The sequence below is a fragment of the Mustela putorius genome, unplaced genomic scaffold, assembly GCF_011764305.1.
Source record: "Mustela putorius furo isolate JIRA1106 unplaced genomic scaffold, ASM1176430v1.1 tig00003834_pilon_pilon_pilon, whole genome shotgun sequence".
In the NCBI taxonomy this organism is placed as follows: domain Eukaryota; kingdom Metazoa; phylum Chordata; class Mammalia; order Carnivora; family Mustelidae; genus Mustela; species Mustela putorius.
This window is the reverse complement of record NW_025421987.1, coordinates 94,141,049-94,162,473: the sequence shown is the minus strand read 5'-3', so window position 1 is coordinate 94,162,473 and position 21,425 is coordinate 94,141,049. Positions and strand designations below refer to the sequence as shown.

General features: G+C 35.8%; 1 protein-coding gene across 7 annotated transcripts in view; it reads left to right on the top strand.

The window, feature by feature from the left end:
- ATP13A3 (ATPase 13A3) overlaps positions 1–21,425 on the top strand; it is a 92,699-nt gene that overhangs the window by 28,200 nt on the left and 43,074 nt on the right. For 6 of the 7 annotated variants that reach the window (XM_045088730.1, XM_045088735.1, XM_045088729.1 and 3 more), the window contains 12 exons: positions 1,204–1,386; positions 1,681–1,751; positions 3,412–3,492; positions 4,628–4,697; positions 6,153–6,287; positions 6,960–7,032; positions 9,737–9,868; positions 10,915–11,094; positions 11,237–11,394; positions 12,119–12,307; positions 14,014–14,075; positions 18,103–18,253. In XM_045088730.1, the coding sequence (XP_044944665.1) occupies positions 1,204–1,386; positions 1,681–1,751; positions 3,412–3,492; positions 4,628–4,697; positions 6,153–6,287; positions 6,960–7,032; positions 9,737–9,868; positions 10,915–11,094; positions 11,237–11,394; positions 12,119–12,307; positions 14,014–14,075; positions 18,103–18,253 (1,485 nt within the window). The remainder of the gene's footprint in view (positions 1–1,203; positions 1,387–1,680; positions 1,752–3,411; positions 3,493–4,627; positions 4,698–6,152; positions 6,288–6,959; positions 7,033–9,736; positions 9,869–10,914; positions 11,095–11,236; positions 11,395–12,118; positions 12,308–14,013; positions 14,076–18,102; positions 18,254–21,425) is intronic. The other variant, XM_045088734.1, reaches the window with a different exon arrangement.

Genomic DNA, 21,425 nt, shown 5'->3' with positions numbered 1-21,425 from the left:
GAGAGCCTGAGCCACCCAGGTGCCCCCAATTTTTAATTTTTTGAGGAGCCTCCATATTGTTTTCCTTAGTGGTTGTACCAGTTTGCATTCCCACCAACGGTGCACCAGGTTTCTCTTTTCTACACATCTTCACCAACACTAGTTTTTCTTGTCTTTTTTGATACTAGCCATTCTGACTGATGTGATTATCTCACTATGGTTTTGATTTGCATTTCCCTGATGATTGATGGTTTTGAGCCTCTTTTGTCACTTGGTCATCTTTATGTCTTCTTTGGAAACAGGTTTATTCCATCCTCTGCCCATTTTTTAATTGGGTTTTTGTTGTTGAGTTATATGAATTGTTTGTATGTTCTAGAGATTAGCCTCTTACCAGATATATCTTTTGCTTGTATCTTCTCTCATTCAGTAGGTTGCCTTTTCATTTTGTTGATGGTTTCCTCAGAGGCCTTAATTTCTAGCCTCAGTATGTTGATAGTTAAATTAAGAATTACTCATAATTTGGGGCACCTGGGTGGCTCAGTGGGTTAAGCCGCTGCCTTCGGCTCAGGTCATGACCAGGGTCCTGGGATCGAGTCCCGAGTTGGGTTCTCTGCTCAGCAGGGAGCCTGCTTCCTCCTCTCTCTCTCTCTCTGCCTGCCTCTCTGCCTACTTGTGATCTCTGTCTGTCAAATAAATAAATAAATAAATAATCTTAAAAAAAAAAAAAGAATTACTCATAATTTTGCATGAGATATTGTATTAGTGAAGTATGTCATAAAATGATGAACACTGGAAAGCTTTTATACATCTTCATGTATGGAATTTATACATTTTGGGTGCGCCTGGGTGGCTCAGTTAGTTAAACCTCTGCCTTAGCTCAGGTCATGATCACAGGGTCTTGGGATAGAGCCCCGCACCGGGCTCCTTGCTCAGTGGGGAGTCTGCTTCTCCCTCTCCTTTTGCCCCTCCCCCTGCTTGTTTGCGAACGTGCACGTGTTCTCTCTCTGTCAGATAAATAGATAAAATGTTTTTAAAAAGATGAAAAAAAATTTTGAGCAGCGTTTAAAAAAATTTATACATTTTGAAATGGTGTAACATTTAGTGCGGAGGAAGTGATGCTTTTTCAGGGACAAATCAATAATCTGTAAAGAATGGGAATTAAAAAATATGTAGGTAGTTCTGTAATATACCTGATTGACTTTTTATCCCTTTCTCTCTTGTAAGGATGAATTCAGAATGTGGTTTTGTGCAAAAATTCGCTTTCTTTCTTTGGAAACTCACCCATTTTTGAACCCCAAATCTATGACTAATAAAGTTGCAAATGGCCATGCTGTTCATCTAACTGAAAATTTGGCTGAAGAGAATAGGCATGAGATGAATAAATATTCACAGACTCAACCACAGCAGGTATAATGATTTAGTGTCAAAGTTTCTTTGAAAACTGGAATTGTTCAATATTTTATGCTGTCATAACCTATAATTTTGTACATGCAGTTATTTTTGTTTGGGATAAATTAATATACATATAAAATATTTATTACTATACATGGCACAGTTTAGGTACTAGTAAAAGAAGCAGATTGCATTTGTATGTGATCATTTTAATTTTAATAGATAATAGATTTGTGTTAGTAAACTTCATCATAAACAAGTGATGGTAATGTAATGCCTTTTGATGTAACATTTATACGTGTTCTTCAGGTCCGTTATTTCACCCACCACAGTGTAAAATACTTCTGGAATGATACTCTTCACAATTTTGATTTTTTAAAGTAAGTATGCTTCCTTTGTTTGGATTATATTATGAGTATCTTGAAAATGTTCTAGATAAAAAAAGAATTCATTTTAGTGTTACATAAAATCGAAGAGGAGTTTATTGCATAACTTTTATTCACTTAATAAAAACTCCCTGGTGTTACTTGAATACTTACTAACCATTTTAGGGTAAAGCCTACTTGTAACTTTTACCTTGGCAAAATTTACATAAAAGTTTGAAACAGTATGATTCTCCAAATCTACTCTGAGTTGGAGTTCTTTTCTTTTTGTGGATTCATTTCAGAGTGAATTTTGAGTACACTCCACAGCCTGTCAGAATACCTGAATTCTCATTTCCCAACTTGCCAAATTTATCCTGAGGGATGGAGTCATAGACCAACAGAAGTTTAACTTTACTATGTGGATAAAGATTTAGACATTGTCAAATGTGTTAAGCCTCAAGTAGGAAAAATTGGAGGAATCCCTTAAACTGTATTTATTGTGAAGGCTTCGAATTATACAAGCACTAGGATATTTAGGATTCTATTTTTATTTCTGTTGTTAAAGTGATTATTGTAAACAGTCATTAAGTATCACTACTTGAGTGCTGAAGGAATTTTTAACATTAGTAATATAAAGAAAATCACCTTATGAACATTTAATATTCATGCCTGGATTTTTTTCCTCAGACACTAAAGAATTGGAATACTCTGGAATAGCCCTGGGCATTTCCACATGCTTAGTTCTGAAGACCATTCCTAATTAAGAACTATTGCCTTATAGAACACTGCCAGTGAGCTGCCATTTTGTTTTTTAAAAAAAGACTTGGAGCTGATCTTTGCTGCTTTTGAGAAGTTACCAGCTAAAGTTGAAAAAAAATTTCAAACCTATTTGCCATGTGGTATTTGCCAACTGTAGAAACTTGCAGAATTTAAACTTTTCCCAAGGATAGCTGTTAATTATGGAGCTTAGTTTTTCTACCTGAAAAAAGTAGAAAAGGATTGGAGTTAAGTGATGTACAAAACTCTTAGAGTGCTGTGACCAGTATCTTAGTTAAAATAAGCATAATTAAGACATTTTTGGGGAAAAGTAGATCTGTTGGTTGAATCCAGTTAGAACTGTTAACAGATTTTAGGCAATGCCTGTGACTTATATAAATTTTGTACTTCTCTTCTAGGTTTGTATTAAAACAGGGACAGATTTGAATTGATGCTTTTATTGAAAGAAAAATCATTGAATAGGATTTTTTAGCGTGAAGCTTAAAAAATTGAAGAGAGAAAAATACATAGATAAAAAGTAAAAAAAGATTTTACTTTGGAATTCTCATGTTAGTCATACTTTACCTTTAGTTTTATTAGTTTAATTATTAGCTCCTATAGCTTTGGTACAACCTTAAAGGATAATAATAATATTACATAAACTTGAGTATTTAGAGCCATTTTATCGTGTGATAGATACATTGGATAACTTAGAATTTGGCACATTTGAGAATTAGAACTTTCATTATTGTTTATCTTAGAAATTTGAGATTTAAAAATTCTCATTATCTCAGTTTTTGTTAAGGGTTTCTATTTGTAAGGAGGTCACACTTTAAAATCAGGAATATAGAAAAATGAGGCATTAAGACATTTGGTTATTTTAAACTTTGTTTAAAGTAAAAACTTTGGATTTATTTAGGGGACTGGATGAAGGTGTTTCTTGTACGTCAATTTATGAAAAGCATAGTGCAGGACTGACAAAGGGGATGCATGCCTACAGGTAATTTTTATCCAACTAAAGTTAGACCTGTTATCAAAGTTCCTAAATAAAGTAGTATATGTAGTCCATCCTTTTACCGTATAGTTGTACATATTAACAGGTATTTATAGAGATAGTAGTTGACAGCTTATATTTTATTTGGGTAAGACTGTCTGTTTAAGAATTATGAAAATGTTGAAGCTGGAATTTTGAAGTTGATATCCCTGAAAATATACCATATTTCATCAATTCTAAGCTGCACATTTTTCCACATTTTAACCTAATTTAAAGGAGGGATGTATCATGTTGGGTGGAGTGTTATCCTTGAGAGCATTTTTGTCTTGATGGCATGTAAACTAATGAGTATGTCTTATAATTGATGGCATCTTAGATTTTCTGAATTGTATTGGAAATTGTAAGCATGCTAAAAATTTACCACAATGAATATTTTAAAGTGGGATGCATAGTCTTTTTAAATCATGTTATTCTTTGCTACAGTATAAAAATATACCGGCATATTGTATATTTTGAGGATAATTATCATTTTCAAATTGAATTGGCAGGTTTTTATACTCCTGGTATTTTTCAGTGGGTTAGGATATTAAAAATTTAATTCATTCAGACTTATTCAGAATTACTCATTACTCTTTCATATGGAAAGTACTACTAGGAGTTTAAGTTGGAAGGATTTAATAAAGTTTTGAAAACTTTTTAAAGCCAAATGTATAGTTTTTGAAATAAATATTTTTAGTATAATATTCTCATTAGAAAAATAGTACAGGACCCCTCAAATATATTTTAGTCTCTTGCAAAAATTAATCGCAATTCAAAATTTTGATTCCTGCTGTGTTCAAGGATGAAAAAGAAAGCGTTTGCAGACATGGTTATTATAGACTAGTGGGAAAGATACTCGTCACACAGAGATAATGAGGCAGAATGAAACAACAGTATAGTTACCCAGTATTCACTACTTTGCTTTAAATACTGTAGGTAGAGAATTGAATTGTGGAAGACAAGTATGTAGAAACATGAATGTTTAAGTTCCATATTTAAGAGCAATCTGTGGTTTGAACCTTACCTAATGAAATGCCATCCCTAAGTTCTACTGTTATTATATAATATAATGTAACACTATTATTATCTTTTCCCGTTATAGAAAATTGCTTTATGGAGTAAATGAAATTACTGTGAAAGTGCCTTCTGTTTTTAAGCTTCTAATTAAGGAGGTAAGATGACATTTGTGATCAGAGGGTTGTCAATTTGGAAAGAGCCATGATTTTTAAGTAATATAATATTCTTGGTTTTATCTTAGTTTCCCCCTCACTCTTTTTTTTAAACTTGAAATGTAAAAGTAGTAACTGTGGTAGAGAAATAATTTGGGGGCATAAATTACCTTTTTATTAGTTACCTTATTTTTTGTTTTGCTCTGTTTGCCTGTACAATTTTGTTTTTTACTCTCAGTATGTTGTACATGTAAATCTTAACTTATATGTATGTATGCAGCTGACTTATCATGTTTATTTTTCATGTGGTGTTTTGTAGTGCATTTTTGGGAACTAGGCATTGTGCCATAGGTTTAGAATACAAAACATGACCTGATGATTGACATTGATGAACTTGTACTTTATCCTGGGAGGGAAACGGGTCAGTAGTTATTGCAGTGAGAGCTCAGTGAGGTGCCATTGAAGGGCTGCGAATAAAGTTACATGGGTAAAGGAAGGAGGTATAGGATTTTGCTTGGCAGAGTTAGGCTCTCTAGTCTTCCTTTCGATTTTTGGCTAAAGATCAAGAGTTGGGTGAATACCTTCAGTAGATGTTACAGATTGTTTTCCCTCAGTTCCTGAGAGTGGCCATATAATGTTGTTGTACAACATAGCAGATTGTAGTGATTAGGAATTAGAAAGTCTGGTTTGTAATATAATCCCATCAGTAACTAGCTTTGACCATCAGAAAACCTTTCTGCTGCTCCTTTATAAAATTGGCCGAAGTCCTTTAAACTTAACCTTGTTTAATTTTGAAGTAAAATGGGACTATGTATGTGAAAGTGCTTTGAAAAGTGTATAGGCATCAATTTTAAGACATTTGGGGGAAGTTATTAATAAAATTGATAGGATACTGTTAAATTTGGCTAAACAAAGTCCATTGCCAGGATTCCCTTATCTCTTTTTTCTCATTTAGGTTTTAATCCTTATTTCCTTAGAGAATGCAAAGCAGTGTAACTTATTATCTCATATTTGTCTTCCTGTAGACTCCAGTGAACCTTTGACTTATAGGAAAATTGGTATTTGGAGTTCATAATAAGTAAACATTTGTTCAATTTAATTAAGAATTTTATATCCTTTAGTAGCCTGGTAATTATTGGAAGCAAATGTACTTTATTGCTGAAGCAGAATGAAGAATAGCTAAATACACACATGTTAACTATTTCTAGCTTAGTCTTTATTGGGTTTGGTATGTATCTAAATGGATACAAATAATTTAAATTAAGCTTGTTTAGCCAAGTCCTAGTAGGTTAGTGGAAAAAAAGTACTTTGCTAACATCTTGCCCTACTCTTTCAGTAGTACATTTTGCCGTAGGGCACTACAGAGCTTATCCTCTAAATATCTTGTTGTTTATTTCTTAATGAAAAGGTGGAACATCTGTTTGGTTATAAGTTTGACTTAAAAATCTTGTTTTTTAGGTTCTCAACCCATTTTACATTTTCCAGCTGTTCAGTGTTATACTGTGGAGCACTGATGAATACTATTATTATGCTCTAGCCATTGTGATTATGTCTATAGTGTCAATTGTAAGCTCTCTGTATTCCATTAGAAAGGTAAGTCCAATTTATTATGGCTTTCACAACTGTGTATTTTGTTGTAACATGTAAAGTTGTAGAACAGTACTTCGTACAAAGTATTACTCAGTATAGTTATTCTTTTAATTATATGAGTATGTATTTCTTCCCTTTCTTTCTTTCTTTCTTTTTTTTTTTTTTAAGGTTTTATTTATTTATTTGACAGAGATCACAAGTAGACAGAGAGAGACGGAGAAGCAGGCTCTCTGCTCAGCAGAGAACCCAATGCGGGACTTGATTCCGGGACTCCGGGATCATGACCCGAGCCGAAGGCAGAGGCTTTAACCCACTGAGCCACCCAGGCGCCCCAGCCCTCTCTTTCTGAGGTGGGGGGAGGTGGATGCTTTTTAGAGTTAAACTACCACTTGACTGCTTAGAGGCCATAGGGATCTATAGGTACTTACAACAGACTGGAATGCTGGAGGGCTTATTCTGTTGTTTGCAGGACTGTCTCATTAAAGTGCATCTTTTTTTTTGTCTTGAGCTCATCATTCAGTAATCTTTGAATCTTTTAGTCTTGACATTTTTAATGGCAGAGTAATATGTATTTGCCATATTAACTTACCTTATTTTATGGCACCCTTGCTTTTTAATATATATTGAAGAGTGGATTTATGTTAGCTAGTTTTTACATTTTTTTCCCTTTTTCAGCAATATATTATGTTGCACGACATGGTGGCGGCTCACAGTACTGTGAGAGTTTCAGTTTGCAGAGTGAATGAAGGTAAGTACTTAAGGTAATTTTTGGAAAAATAAACCAAATAGGATACCCATTGAGCACTAATAACTAAAGCAAGACTAATATATTATACATATACATATACATTCTTTTTTTTTTTTTTTTTTTTTTTGGTAAGATTTTATTTGAGAGAGATTGTGTGTGCGTGCGTGTGTGCCTGCATGTGTGCGTGCACGAGTGCAGGGAGGGGCTGAAGAAAAGGGAAAGAGACTTGCTGAGTGGGCAGCTCCATGCGGGGCAGGATCCCAGGATCCTGAGATAACAACTGGAGCCAAAGTCAGACAAAAATTCAAACACTTAACTCTGAGCCACCCAGCACCCCTGAGCCTCTATACGTTCATTTTTTAAGAAGTAAAGAAAGTGTTTGGATTTGTGTTGCTCTCTGAGGGTGTATCAGATTCATTCCTGTAAAATGGCATTTTTCTTTTTCTTACTGTGTGACAGGTACTGAGATGTAATCGAGATGTAATCAGTGATCACTGAGATGCAGTGATTACAAGATGGACACTGCTTGTTGTCATTGAATGCCAGTCTAGTTGAAAAGGCATAGTAACAAAGTGTGACAGACGTCATAATTAGAGGTCGGGGAATTTAGATACTAGAGCTTGCTTACTGTAGGTGTCAGAGACGGCTTCTTGGAGAAAGTATCTTTAAGTGGTTGAATTAGTCGATAAGAGGTAGGTGAGGGGGCTGGTGAGAGAGGGAGAGAAGAGGGTTTTAAGTGCCCAGTCTTCTGGAAGTGGGAGGGAGCTTGGTCACTGTAATAACTGAAAGAAATTCAGCGTGCCAGGTGCAGCAGCTGGATGATGGACAGCCATCTAAGGCATGTTAAGGAATTTGAGCTCATTTCAAAAGGCAGTGGAAAGCCAGTGAAGGGTTTTTAAGCAGAGGAGTGATTTGATGTTTTCCTTTTTGCAAAAATCATTCTGTCTGTTGTGTTCAGATGGGTTTAGAGGAGAGTAATGTTGAAGGCATGAAATGGATCAAGGTGAAGGTTGTGGAGATGGAGAAAAATGAGGTGGGACTGAAAGACCCCTAAATGTGGGCATTGAACTGGATTTAATAATTCATTGGATGTGAGGTAATAGAGGTAATAGAGCAGTGTCAGTGTCGGATGGACATCAGTGTCATTTAACTAAAAGAGGAACACTGGAGGAGAAGCAGTATTGTAGGAAAGGATAATGTTTTGGACACATTAGTTGGTCTGGTGTGATATTGAAGTGTTAAAGGACATAAAGGAGAGACAACACAGCAGCATGGGCCTTGGAAGCACTGGCCATTTTGATTGATTGAGAATACCAAATCAGTCTCCATTCTCTTGGCTCAGTACACTACGTCCAAGCACAAACACAGCTTGGCCTGGTAAGTGCTTCCTTCCCTGTGCTTCCTGGTTACTTGCTGCTTTTTTAGTTGGGAGTATCTCTCTTTGTTGGTGCTTGCTCGTCCTCTTACTGCTTTGCTGCTGCTGAAGGCACTGGCGATGCCAGGACTTTGCAATCAACTCGTGTTTTCCTTACCCCTCTGTAAAGGTGAACGAGTCATTGGTATTTTGTTTCCTGATATACCTGAGAGGTGTAGACTTTCACAAGTGGCATTAAAGTTTTAAAAAAGTCATGTTTATTTAAAAATGAAAAGTATGATGCCTAGTATGTGCTTTTACTATCATTAGAATTCTTTAGACTTGTTTCCTCATAGTTTAGTTGAAGGGAAAGAAAGGCAAAGAGTTTTTGCCCAAAGACTAACATCACAAATAATAGTTTTCTCTTTACATACAAACGAGCAGAACTCCTTCCTGAGGATGGTATTAAGCCTAAGGGAGGGAAAGAATGAGAGAAAGAGTCTAAATGTAAGACAGTCTTAAAGAAAAACCTCCTTTTACTTGGGAAGCTGTTCTTAAAAAGTGTTTGGCTAAATTGAATATAATACAGATTTCCGAGGAAATGAACTAGATAAAATAATGCAGTGTTATAAATTTATTTAAAATAGACCTAAAATATTAGGACTATTTAGGAATATTGAGAAGGTATTGGAATGTTATAAGCTATAAATAGTGGCAGTGAGAAAAAGGTGTTTAAAAAATTGCTGTTAAAAAGAAAATACACTGGGGTGCCTGGGTGGCTCAGTTGGTTAAGCATCTGCCTTTGGCTCAGATCACGATCTTGGGGTCCTGAGATCGTGCCCTATGTTGGGCTCCCTACTCAATAAGGAGCCTGCTTCTCCCTTTCCCTGTCCCCCTCCCCCCATCACTCATGCTCTCTTTCTCAAATAAAATTTTTAAAAAATACACTAAAATTGTCAATGCTTTCTGTTGTTTCCAAGGAGTTTTTAGAAATCTAAGCTTATTTACCTATTGGGATCTCATAGTTGGACTCTGTTTTCTAAGACGGCTGTTGTACTGAGTATTGCTGTCCAGCTGCCTGTTTGGTCAGAGGGGACTTGGCATCACCTGTGTGCAGTTGGCATCCTGTCAGGGGACAAACTGTCTGACATACTTAAATACCATGCTTTGTTACCCTAAGGCATAATAATCTTGTTTTATTTTCGTGTATTGAGATTGTCCTATTTAACTTCATTATATTTTTAACTTAGCATTGAGGTCAGTTGACCTTCAGGCAGATCTTTTATTTACTCTGTTTTTATTTCAAGTTAAAGAATATTCATATTTCTCTTTTTCTTTCTTTAAATCCAGAAATAGAAGAGATCTTCTCTACAGACCTTGTGCCAGGAGATGTTATGGTCATTCCATTGAATGGGACAGTCATGCCTTGTGATGCAGTTCTTATTAATGGTACTTGCATTGTAAATGAAAGCATGTTAACAGGTAAACTAAATGAGCAAAAATCAGATCAGTTGTTTATAATGATAAGATTTAAGTAGTTTCTGATTAAACTATTTAAAAACTATTTTGTATCTATAACTAAAACTGTATTATTTATATTTACTCATGAATGTGAAGATTTTTTTTATTTTGAAGAGAGCAAATTCTGCGTTATACTCAGTTGTGGTACTAAATCATTATGCTGGTTGGTGTTAGAAATATGTCCTTTGCTTGCAGAGAGTGTCAGCATATTTACTTCCCTATTTGATGTGTAGAAAGTGGGAATAAAGATTTTATGTTTTCCTTAAACTGGGAAAGTAGACTTTGAAACGACTTCTGTTTGGAAATTCATAATCTGAAGGTAGAATTTGATACCTTTTTATGTTTTCTTTATTTTTTGTCAGAGTCAATCTGGAAAGAAGTGATTGCTATGTTTTAAAATTGTTAAGAGTTTTCTCTTAAAACACAATCAACAAATATCCCCACATACTTGTCACCTTTGAAACAAGAAATGTGAATGCTACAGAGAAATAAATTTAATGTTGAAAAGAATTTGGCAATTTGTTGTTGAGAGAATTACCATACTACGTATTTTCTCTACTCCCTTTCCTAGATGCCTTTTATCTTCTCTCTCTGTGTGTGTGTGTGTGTGTGTGTGTGTGTGTGAGATGGGGGGTAGGAGTAGGTCTTCACATCTGGGTGTGCTTGAGGCTGTAGCGTGCTTCTCAGGTCAGTTTTGGGGGATCAGTGAACAGATGCTAGGGCCGTGGCAGCTGCCTGGTCTTTTTATCTGAAACTTGACAAAATCATTTCCAGATTATTACTTTGACTCACAGCTCACTTTCAGGAATTATTGTGAGAGATAAGACTTGATATTTTTGGTTAAGGAAATTGGTAGACAGAAAGCTAATTGAGTAAGTTTTGTTATCCTCATATGAGAACTCCTAGTAACTATTGAAATAGTATAATAACATTTAGGTTATTTTACAATTGAAGATTTGTGCATTTGGTACTGATTTCTGTACTTTATAATTTTTTTTTTTTTAAAGGAGAGAGTGTTCCAGTGACAAAGACTAATTTGCCAAATCCTTCAGTGGACATAAAAGGAATGGGAGATGAATTCTATAGTCCAGAAATACATAAACGACACACTTTGTTTTGTGGGACTACTGTAATTCAAACTCGTTTCTACACTGGAGAACTTGTCAAAGCTGTAGTAGTTAGAACAGGTAGAAAACATGACATCTCTTCTTACATGGTTTAATGTATTTGATGCCTACTGAATGTTTAAAAAGAGCTTCTGTTTGGGGAGATAATTCTCATTTTCTTATAAAAATATACTAATTTTCTTCTTTAATTTTTTTTTAAAAGGTTTTAGTACTTCCAAAGGACAACTTGTTCGTTCTATATTATATCCCAAACCAACCGATTTTAAACTCTACAGAGATGCCTACTTGTTTCTGCTGTGTCTTGTGGCAGTGGCTGGTATTGGATTTATCTACACTATCATCAATAGCATTTTAAATGAGGTATGTAAATGGTAAACTTTAAATAGGGTTTGATTCTTAATGATTGCATGTGGCTGCTGAAGGTTAGAAATGTGGCTAATGAGAATAAAGAACTGTACTTTTGATTTAATTTAAATTAACCAAATGAAACTAGTAGCTGTTATTTTGGAATGTGCGGATATAGAACGTTTTCATCATAGCAGGAAGTTCTTTGGGACAGTTGTGGTTTAGGTGGTCTTTTTCTTGTTCTCTTGTGACTTTTTAGAGAGGGAGGGGTGATCACATACTCACCAAAGGGTTATTTTTTTCTCTCTCTCTTTTTAACTTCTGGGATATACAGCATTAAAGTTATTTGCGATTACTTAATTGAAGGTACTTCTAAGAGACCTCGTCAAATTTCCCTTTTCCATTCCCTTTAGAGACAGGCATAGTACGATGCTGTTATTAAGAGTCTTTGTCTGATAGATGTGTATTGAACTTTGAAGTGTGTAGTGTGTGACGCCTGTAGAGCTCTTAAAATGAAAACTTTCCTTAAAAATAGCTTTCATTCCACAGCCCATTGACAATTCACTGAGCTTCCTATTTTACAGCCTCTAAAGGGAAGAGGAATTGTAAATGGTTGATGAATGTAACTCTATACACCTTTATATGTAAAATTGAAAATGGTTTATGGATTCTTCACATTAGATTAGTAAATATTTGATATGGGGGGAGGTCCTGACATTGATTTTTGTGTTAATTGTAGGTAGAAATTGGGGTAATAATTATCGAGTCTCTGGATATCATTACCATTACTGTGCCACCTGCGCTTCCTGCTGCAATGACAGCTGGCATTGTGTATGCCCAAAGAAGACTGAAAAAAATTGGTATTTTCTGTATCAGTCCCCAAAGGATAAATATTTGTGGACAGCTGAATCTTGTTTGCTTTGACAAGGTTGGTTCAGTTTCATAATCATTCTCAAAGGTTGCTTTCATGGCTTTAAAATACTTAGATTAAGGTTTTCTGTATGTATTCTCTATCAACCAATTTATACTGATTGTTTAATGTTCTCCTAATAGTCCTCTTTTTCAACTTTCTTAGCACATGAATGATTTTTGTATATTTCTTCTCACTGCTTTTTTTTTCTTTATCAATTTTAAATATTTTGAATATTGCTTATTTGCCAAAATCTACAATTATCTAATCATTCATATGCAGAATTATGCCATATAGTAGTAGTAAAAATTACATGATCTTTTGTTTTTAACAGAGTAAGCTCCACACAGATATATTTACTGGAATCTTATTGGTGTTATGTATATATGTTAAGTTAAAGTTTGCTCTGATATTTTATTGAATATGTTTCAAAATTATGAAGGTCACTGATCTTATGTGAAAGTGGCAAATTACGTACCTGTATGAAATATTCCTTGCCTCTTAATAAAGAATTTTTTTTTCCTCTGCTGAAATTAGTTTTCTTAAACGTTTTATTTTGAGAATTAAATATTAACCAAGAAACCTCCCATCAAGCTCTTCTTGGTAACTGATACGATAGGTATATGATTTTTTGCATGTTCACTGTTGAAGGGAAAAAATGTGAGACATTTGTTTTTTAAAAAAATAAAATCCTGGAGCACCTGGTTGGCTCAGTTGGCTGAGTGTGCGACTCTTTGATCTCCGGGTTTGAGTTCGAGCCCCATGTTGGGCATACAGATTATTCAAAAAAAAAAAAATCATATCCTATGACTGCATTTCATATTTATCTGTTCGAAAAATTTCACTTATGCCTTTTTGGGCAACATTACTATTAAAATTTTTAAATGGTCAACAGAAGTGGAGAAGATACAAGTATAAAAAGCCTTTATTTATCCATTGCCCAGCTTTAACAGTTAATCAGCATTTTGTCAGTCTTACTTCATCTGTACTCGCATTTTGAAGGTGGTACCATCAGACATTCTTTCACCAGTATACTTCAGTTTTATCTCTAGAAGATATTGCCCCCCCCAAAATTTATTGTAATACCATTATATTACTCCACTTAACAAAATTAATAATTCTTGGTTTATCTAATATTCAGTTCTCATTCAGATTTCCTTGTCTTTCACAAAAAGTACCTCAAATTTTACAATTTGTCTTTTCTATCAGAATCCAAATAATGATTGCATTGATTATAATTAATCTGTAACAGTTGCTTTTCTTGCCCCTTGACCTAAATCATCTTATTAAAGAAACCAGGTCGTTTACATTCTGGATTTAGCCAGTTGCTTCCTCTTGGTGTCATTTAACTTGTTCTCTTCCCTTTTTGGCTCCCTCTGTCCTCCTGTCTCCTTCCTGTGTAGGCCTTTATTGAATGATAGGTTTATTGGTACATTGTTCTGTTTTTTTTTTTTTTGTAATACAAGCATATGAACGTATGGTTCAACACCTGTGCTCCCCCACCTGTCCAGAGGAACAGTACTATAAGGAATGTTCTGCACATTTCCCCTAACTTTAGTTATTTCCTGGAAGTTAATCTTTATAACATATAGAGATCTTACTAGTTTCCTTCGTTGACAACTATATTCTATTTTACTATGTATATGTAGCGTAACTTTTTGTGGTTTCTGTTCTTGGAGGAATTACTCATAATTTGTACATGTGTGCTTTTTTTCTTTTTAAAGACTGGAACTCTTACTGAAGATGGTTTAGATCTTTGGGGAATTCAACGAGTGGAAAATACACGGTAAATATTAGCTAGATTTGATCATTTATTAGTTACTTCTTAATAAGTATCTTAAATATGAAATGTTCAAACGAAGTAATATGACAGCTGTGTACCCAGTACAAAGATTAAACAGTTAAGGGCGCCTGGGTGGCTCAGTCGGTTAAGCCTCTGCCTTCGGCCAGGGCATGATATCAGGGTCCTGGGATCAAGTCCTGCATCAGGCACTCTGCTACTACCCATGCGCTGCCTTCCCCTCCCCCCGGTCAGATAACATAGATAGATCTCTCTCTGTCAAATAAATAAAATCTTAAAAAAAAAAAAAGATTAAAAGTTAACATTTTGTCATATTGGCTTCAGATCTCTTTCAAAAAGATATAAAATATTATAGATATTGCAAAAGTTTTAATCTATTCCTGCAATCATTCTGAAGTTGTGTTCTCTTACTATCTTTGCATTTTCTATATTTTCTCTACATTCCCATCTGTCTCTAAACAAGACCTGTCTGTTAATAAACATACATGACTGATATACTGTACATCTTTTCACTTTCTTTGCCTCTTTAACACTGTTTTCAAGGTTTGTCCAGGTTGGTATGTATAGATATAATTTATTAATCTTAACTATTGTTTAATATTCCATGATAGGAATGAACCATAGTATCTATTCTACGATGGGGCAGTTTCATTGTTTTCTCCCTTTCCCCTTTCACAGCTAGTGAGTGCTGCAATTGCAGTTCTTCTATACAACTCCTGGTGAGCATGTGGTTGAGTTTCAGTAAACTAGCTTCATAAAGATATGGGTGCTGGGTGATAGGGCACCTGCATGGCTTCACGTTTAGTAGAGACTGCCTAGTTACTCCCTAAGTGATGCTGCTCACACTCTCTCCCTTCATACATGTAAGATCCTATTGCTCCAGTCCTTGGCGAACTTGGTATTGTCAGACTTCTCATTATTGCCACATGGATAGATTCAAAATGGTCTTTCATTGTGGCTCCTTGCAGTTTCCTCAGTACTTAATAAGCCAATCTTATTTTCACCTTTTTGGAAGGATGGTCTTTTAGCATTTTTCCGTGTATTGTCAGTTTGTATCTTGGCACAGTTTTTCTGCTGTGTTCCTAGTCTTATATCTTATTTATTAGAAGTCCTTTGCATTTTTGGGTGGTAGTCTTTTTCAGTACTATGCATTGCAAAAATATTCCAACAGTCTTTCTGGTCTTTTTACTTCTGTTTTTGTAGTCTTTTGATGGCGTAGTTGTTTTATATCACTTTTCCCCCTCAGAAGTCTGTGGGATTTAGGTTTAGGGTTGAGGAGAATATTGTTTGGTTTATGTAATTTGAGAGTTGTTATATCTTCTTGATTAGTAGTGTGTCACATTGTGACATTGTGACCTTATTTCTCCCTAATGCGTTCTGCCTTAATTCCATTTCATTTTAAATTTCTGCAGTTATACATCCCGGCCTTCTTTGGTCTGAGGTTTGCCCAGTGTGTCGTCTTTTCCATTGCTTTGCTTTTTAATCTTCCTGTGCTGTTGTGTTCCCATTTGTAATTTCAGATATATTGGGACTTATTTCTGTAATTCCTCGCCCCAGTTCAAACACACATTTCCTCAAATTTCTCTTTCATATTTGCGTACATTTTCTCAGAATTTATACATTTTAATCTTTTACTGCTTGTCCTTAAACTATTAATGGTCGTCTTTAGTATCTTAAGTTCTTGGGTGTCTTTATTGGGTTTCTCTAACCCCCAGGAAACCCACGGACTGTAGAGTACTTTTTTGATTATTCCCCTCCCTTATTTATATGTATTTGTTGCACAGTATTTTATGATTAGGACTTGGGTTTTATACTCTGCACGCTGAGATTTCCCTCAGTTCAGGACTGTCTTTGCCATCCACTGCTGCTTCAGTCCCGCTCCCCTGGACTGCATTGTCCTCTTCTGCAGCTGCATTTATTGGTGATGCTTTCGTTTTCACTTCTGAAGGATGGCGTAGCTGCGTAGCTTTCCAGGGTGTCAGCGGTTCTTCAAGCACTTTGATGGTGTGATTCCATTTCTCCCGACTCCTTTTCTTTTTTTTTTTTTTTAAAGATTTTATTTATTGGGGCGCCTGGGTGGCTCAGTGGGTTAAGCCGCTGCCTTCGGCTCGGGTCATGATCTCAGGGTCCTGGGATCGAGTCCCGCATCGGGCTCTCTGCTTGGCAGGGAGCCTGCTTCCTCCTCTCTCTCTCTCTGCCTGCCTCTCCATTTACTTGTGATTTCTCTCTGTCAAATAAATAAATAAAATCTTAAAAAAAAAAAAGATTTTATTTATTTATTTGACAGAACGAGATCACAAGTAGACAGAGAGGCAGGCAGAGGAAAGCAGGCTCCCTGCTGAGCAGAGAGCCCAATGCAGGACTCGATCCTAGGACCCTGAGATCATGACCCGAGCTGAAGGCAGCGGCTTAACCCACTGAGCCACCCAGGCGCCCCCGACTCCTTTTCTTACTCTTGTTTTAAGAATACTTCTTTATCCTTGATTTTTGCAGTCTCTTTTTATTTGTGTAGGACTCATTTGCTTCTTGATTCCAAAGATTCATGCTTTTCTTAAATTCTGGAAAAATTGCAGCTTTTTTCCCTATTCTCTTATGACCTTCCCCCCATTCTTTGTTTTCTCCATCTGGGAATCCTAACCATAGGTTAAATAAGAAACTGCATTTGGTTCTTTGTAAATCTGATTTTCCTCCTTTCCCCCTCACCGTGGGGTTCTTTTTCTGTCTTTAATTTAAAAGTGCCCCCCTTTTTTGCATTCTTTCAGATTGCCATTCTATTATCTCAAATTTATGGGATTCTAATTCTGTCTTTGTTGTGTCTGTTGAGCCATGGGAATGTTTCCCAGTGCGTTTTTTAATTATGGACTTGGACTTAGAAGAATTTTTCTGTGCGATTTCTTTGTGGCTGTGTTGTGGGAGCTCCTCTTTAGAGAATATTGACTGTGCTTGGCTGAGAGTGGTATCAGTGGTGCTAGATGAGCTTTAATGCTGCTTTCATAACCTGAGGATTTCTGGACCTGCAGTAGCTGTGTTCAAACCCAGATCCTCTCCTGAACGGTGTAGTGGTTCAGAGTTGAGGTCCTAAAGCCAGACCTCCTGTGTTTGAATCCTTGCTCTGCCACTTAACATACTTTGTAACCTTGGAAACTTACTTCACCTTCTGTTTCAATTTCTCCATCTGTAAGGTGGGGACAATAAAACCTATTCCTCTGGTGTGAGGAGAACATGAATCAGATATGTTTAAAAAAGTTAGTAGAATGGTGTCTAGCGCATAGTAAATATTATACAGATATTAACTATTTTCTTGAACTTTGTGGGGGGGAAGAAATTAAGCTTATTCTTAGTTATGCCTTTGGTTGTGTAGTCCAAGATGCTCCATTTTTTTAAGTTAATACATCCTTTTTCCAAGGATGTTTTTCAAGAGCACTGGCTATTTTTGGTGAAAAAGATCCTCTCAGTTTGAACTCCCCACTTTGTACTTGGCCAGGATTTTGTCTTCTGTTTCTGTGTAGGTATTAAAGCCCAGGGCCTTAGGGTGCTGAGCTGGCTCCCTTCCCTTCCTCCTCCCTCGCAGAACTCAGGTTCATACTCCTCTGTTTTTCTTTCCTTTCATTTTTGGCACTTGAAAATTTCCTTTTCATGGTTACGAGCTTGGTTTCCCATTGAAAAGATCATGTTACACATTCATTTTGTATTTTTGCAGAAGAGATTTTATGTATTCTGATCTATCATATGCCATAGGCAGGAATTTTAATTATTTGGTATCTGGTATTTTCTCTCTTGGTTTGTCTGGCATTATTATTTAGAATCTTTGGTAATATGGTATTTTAGTTAAGAATAATTTACATGGAAGAAAATGTTTTTGAATGTCAGAAACTATAGTGAAAATACATGCAGAAATGCAAAATTTTAGTTTTATATGCAGAAATGCATATTTTAATTTTATAAAACAGTATGTATAGAATATTTATTGTCTTGGGACTTATGAATCTAATTCAGTACATTTTTTGTTTAGTTTCCTTTTGCCAGAAGAAAATGTTTGCAATGAGATATTGGTAAAGTCTCAGTTTGTTGCTTGTATGGCTACTTGTCATTCACTAACAAAGATTGAAGGAGTGCTTTCTGGTGATCCACTTGATTTGAAAATGTTTGAAGCCATTGGATGGGTAAGTTCAATATTTTAAAGCACAAGTAACTTTAAGAAAAATAATAGTAAAAACTACCTTGCAGAAGGAGATTGTTTCTGTTAGTTGTTTTGATGGTACCATTAAAGGAACTAGATAATTTCCAAAGATACATCCTTACAAAAAGATTCATAATTCTGTAAAAAAAAAAAAAGTGTCTGTTATAGGTAAATTAACTCACTTAAACACCTTTAATAGAGGATGACCTGCTCAGGTGCCTGCTTTATGTTTATAGCAGAAGTCAGCTCTCACCAACTTGGGGTAGTAGGCTCTAGTCGGTAAGATGATCTTCAGCAGCAACAGTTGTTGACCACGGTGGAAAGTACGGCCAGCCAGGTGTCTTCAGTGTTTTTTTTGTCGCTATTTTCTACGTTCAGTGTTTAGAGACACACACATACACACACATACATGTTTATTTGTTTATAGCTTTCTGTTTGTTGTTGGTGATCATTTTAATTTGAGTGCTTGCTGTGTTTTCTGGTTATCACTTCACAGCATTGAGTTCTTTTACAGACGCAATAATGAGCTTGGTTTTGAAGTTCCCTTATGACTTCTGAATTAATTATTTTCTCTGCGTCAGTTTTCTTTTCCCCCTCCCTATACTTGGTTTTTTCCTTCATGCTTTTGGTTTTCATTATACATCTAGATGGTACTTCCATGTTTAAGAATGAAGGTTTGATTTGATAATTTTGGGTAGTTAGGATTTTATTCTTGCCTGTAGTGTGTTAGCCTGTTTTCTTGAGATGTGTCTTCCCTGAGGGGGAAGACTGACCAAGGGGAATCCTGAGGGTGAGGGCTCCAGTGGGCGTGCCTCTGTCCAGAGGTGCAGAGTTACTTTACTAGCCTTTTAGGTTGCTCTCCTCACCTGCTCCCACAATACTTGCCCTGGCGAAGCTGTGTTCTGGAGTGCCGATGCTCCCATTAGCAGCCCTTCTTCCTCCCAGGTAGGTAGTTCATATCTCTAGGTGGTGACCCTGGTTTTCTTTTTTTTTTTTTTTTTTGGCTTAGCTCCACTCTGGCTGTTCACAAATGTACTTTTCCTATATGTCCACTTGTATTTACTCTGGGCTACTACTGTTTCTTTCATTGGTATATCCATTAGTATGTTTCAGTTTGCCTTTTATATTTATATTTGAAATCCTTTTCCTTTTTTTTTTTTTAACTTTCTGTTTATTTCTGTAGGTTTATTTATTTGGTTATTTATTTATTGGTATTTTAGTTAATGTTTTGATAGGGAGGGAGATGAATGGCTGGCCATCTTCTGATAGCCCAAAAGAAATGCTTACCAAATTTAATTCCCAAAAGGCTTACAGAGAAAAATTTAAGAGTAAGGCCGAATAAGACTGATCAATTTTGATGTTCTCTAAAACTTCTCTCCAGCTGAACAGATTTTCAGTAGATTGAGTGTTCTGTTTGTAGGTCTTAAAAAACAACTGGTTTTATAGTTAAGTTTGTACAATTGTATGTTTTGTTTACTCAGAGATGCTCGATGTTTGAGCTTACCACGGAGTATCAATGGAATGTTTTCACATAACCAGACACTGCTGTTATGTGATGTGATCGATGCCATATAAGATAAATTTCAATTTCAGACATGTTAAAACATGTCTTGCTATCCACTTGGTTAATTAGACACAGTTCCCTTCCCAGTCATTTTCCCATTGATTGATTCCTTCATTTTTAAGTCAAATTAGTTTATTGCTTCGTGTATATATGTATTTAATACACATTTTGTTGGAATTATTTCACCAAAAATAAGTGTTTTTAAATTAATTTTCAGGCAGTTAGGGTAGTAGTATCTTAATCAGAAATGTTCAGTCTGAAACACTAAACTCCTGTCTTTGTGCCTCAGTATGTGCTTGATCCAGTGTTTCTGCTAACCATATCTGAGTTCCATATTTTTAAATTTAAATCCAATTTAGTTAACATATAGTATATTCTTAGTTTCAGGGGTAGAATTCAGTGATTCATCAGTTGCATATAACTCTCAGTGCTGACTTATTTCCATCCATGTCATTGCAAATAGCAAGGTTTCATTCTTTTTGATGGCTGAGTAATATTCTGGTGTGTGTGTTTGTGTGTGTGTGTGTGTGCCACACATACCACATTTTCTTGATATATTCATCTGTCGATGGGCAGCTGGGCTCTTTCCATATTTTGGTTATTGTGGACATTGCTGCTATAAACATGGGGTGCATGTGCCCCTTGATTCACTGTTGTTTTGTCCTTTGAATAAATACCTAGTAGTGCAATTGCTAGGTTGTAGGGTAGCTGTATTTTTAATTTTTTGAGGAACCTCCATACTGTTTTCCAGAGTAGTTGCACCAGCTTGCATTCCCACCAACAGTGTAGGAGGGCTCTCCTTCCTTGGCATCCTTGCTAACATCTGTTTCCAGAGTTGTTACTTTTAGGCATTCTGACTGGTGTGAGGTGGCATCTCATTGTGGTTTTGATTTGTATTTTGCTGATGCCCAGTGATGTCAAGCATTTTTTCATGTGTCTGTTAGCTGTTGTATGTCTTTGGAGAAATGTCTATTCATGTCTTCTGCCCATTTTCTTGATTGGATTTTTGTTTTTTTAGGTGAGTATTGTGAGTTCATTATAGATTTTAGGTACTAGCCCTTTATCTGATAAGACCTTTTTGAGTATCTTCTCATAGGCTGCCTTTTAGTTTTGTTGCTTGTTTCCTTTGCTGTGCAAAAGCTTTTTATCTTGATGAAGTCCCAATAGTTCATTTTTGATTGCCTCTGGAGACATGTCTAGCAAGAAGTTGCTACAACTGAGGTCAGAGAGGTTGCTGCCTGTGTTCTCTAGGATTTTGATGGATTCCTGTCATATTTAGGTCTTTATCCATTTTGAATTTATTTTTGTGTATGGTGTAAAAAAGTGGTCCAGTTTCATTTTCCTGCACGTGGCTGTCCAATTTTCCCAATGCCATTTGTTGAAGAGACCGTCTTTTTTCCACTGGATTTTCTCTCCTGCTTTGTTGAGGATTAGTTGACCACAGAGCTGAGTTTCTCTATTCTGTTTCTCTGTTCTGTTCCATTGATTGTGTCTGTTTTTGTGCCGGAACCATACTGGGGTTTTTCTGATTCCATACAAATTCTAGGATTGTTTGTTCCAGCTCTGTGAAAAATGCTTGTGGCATTTTGAT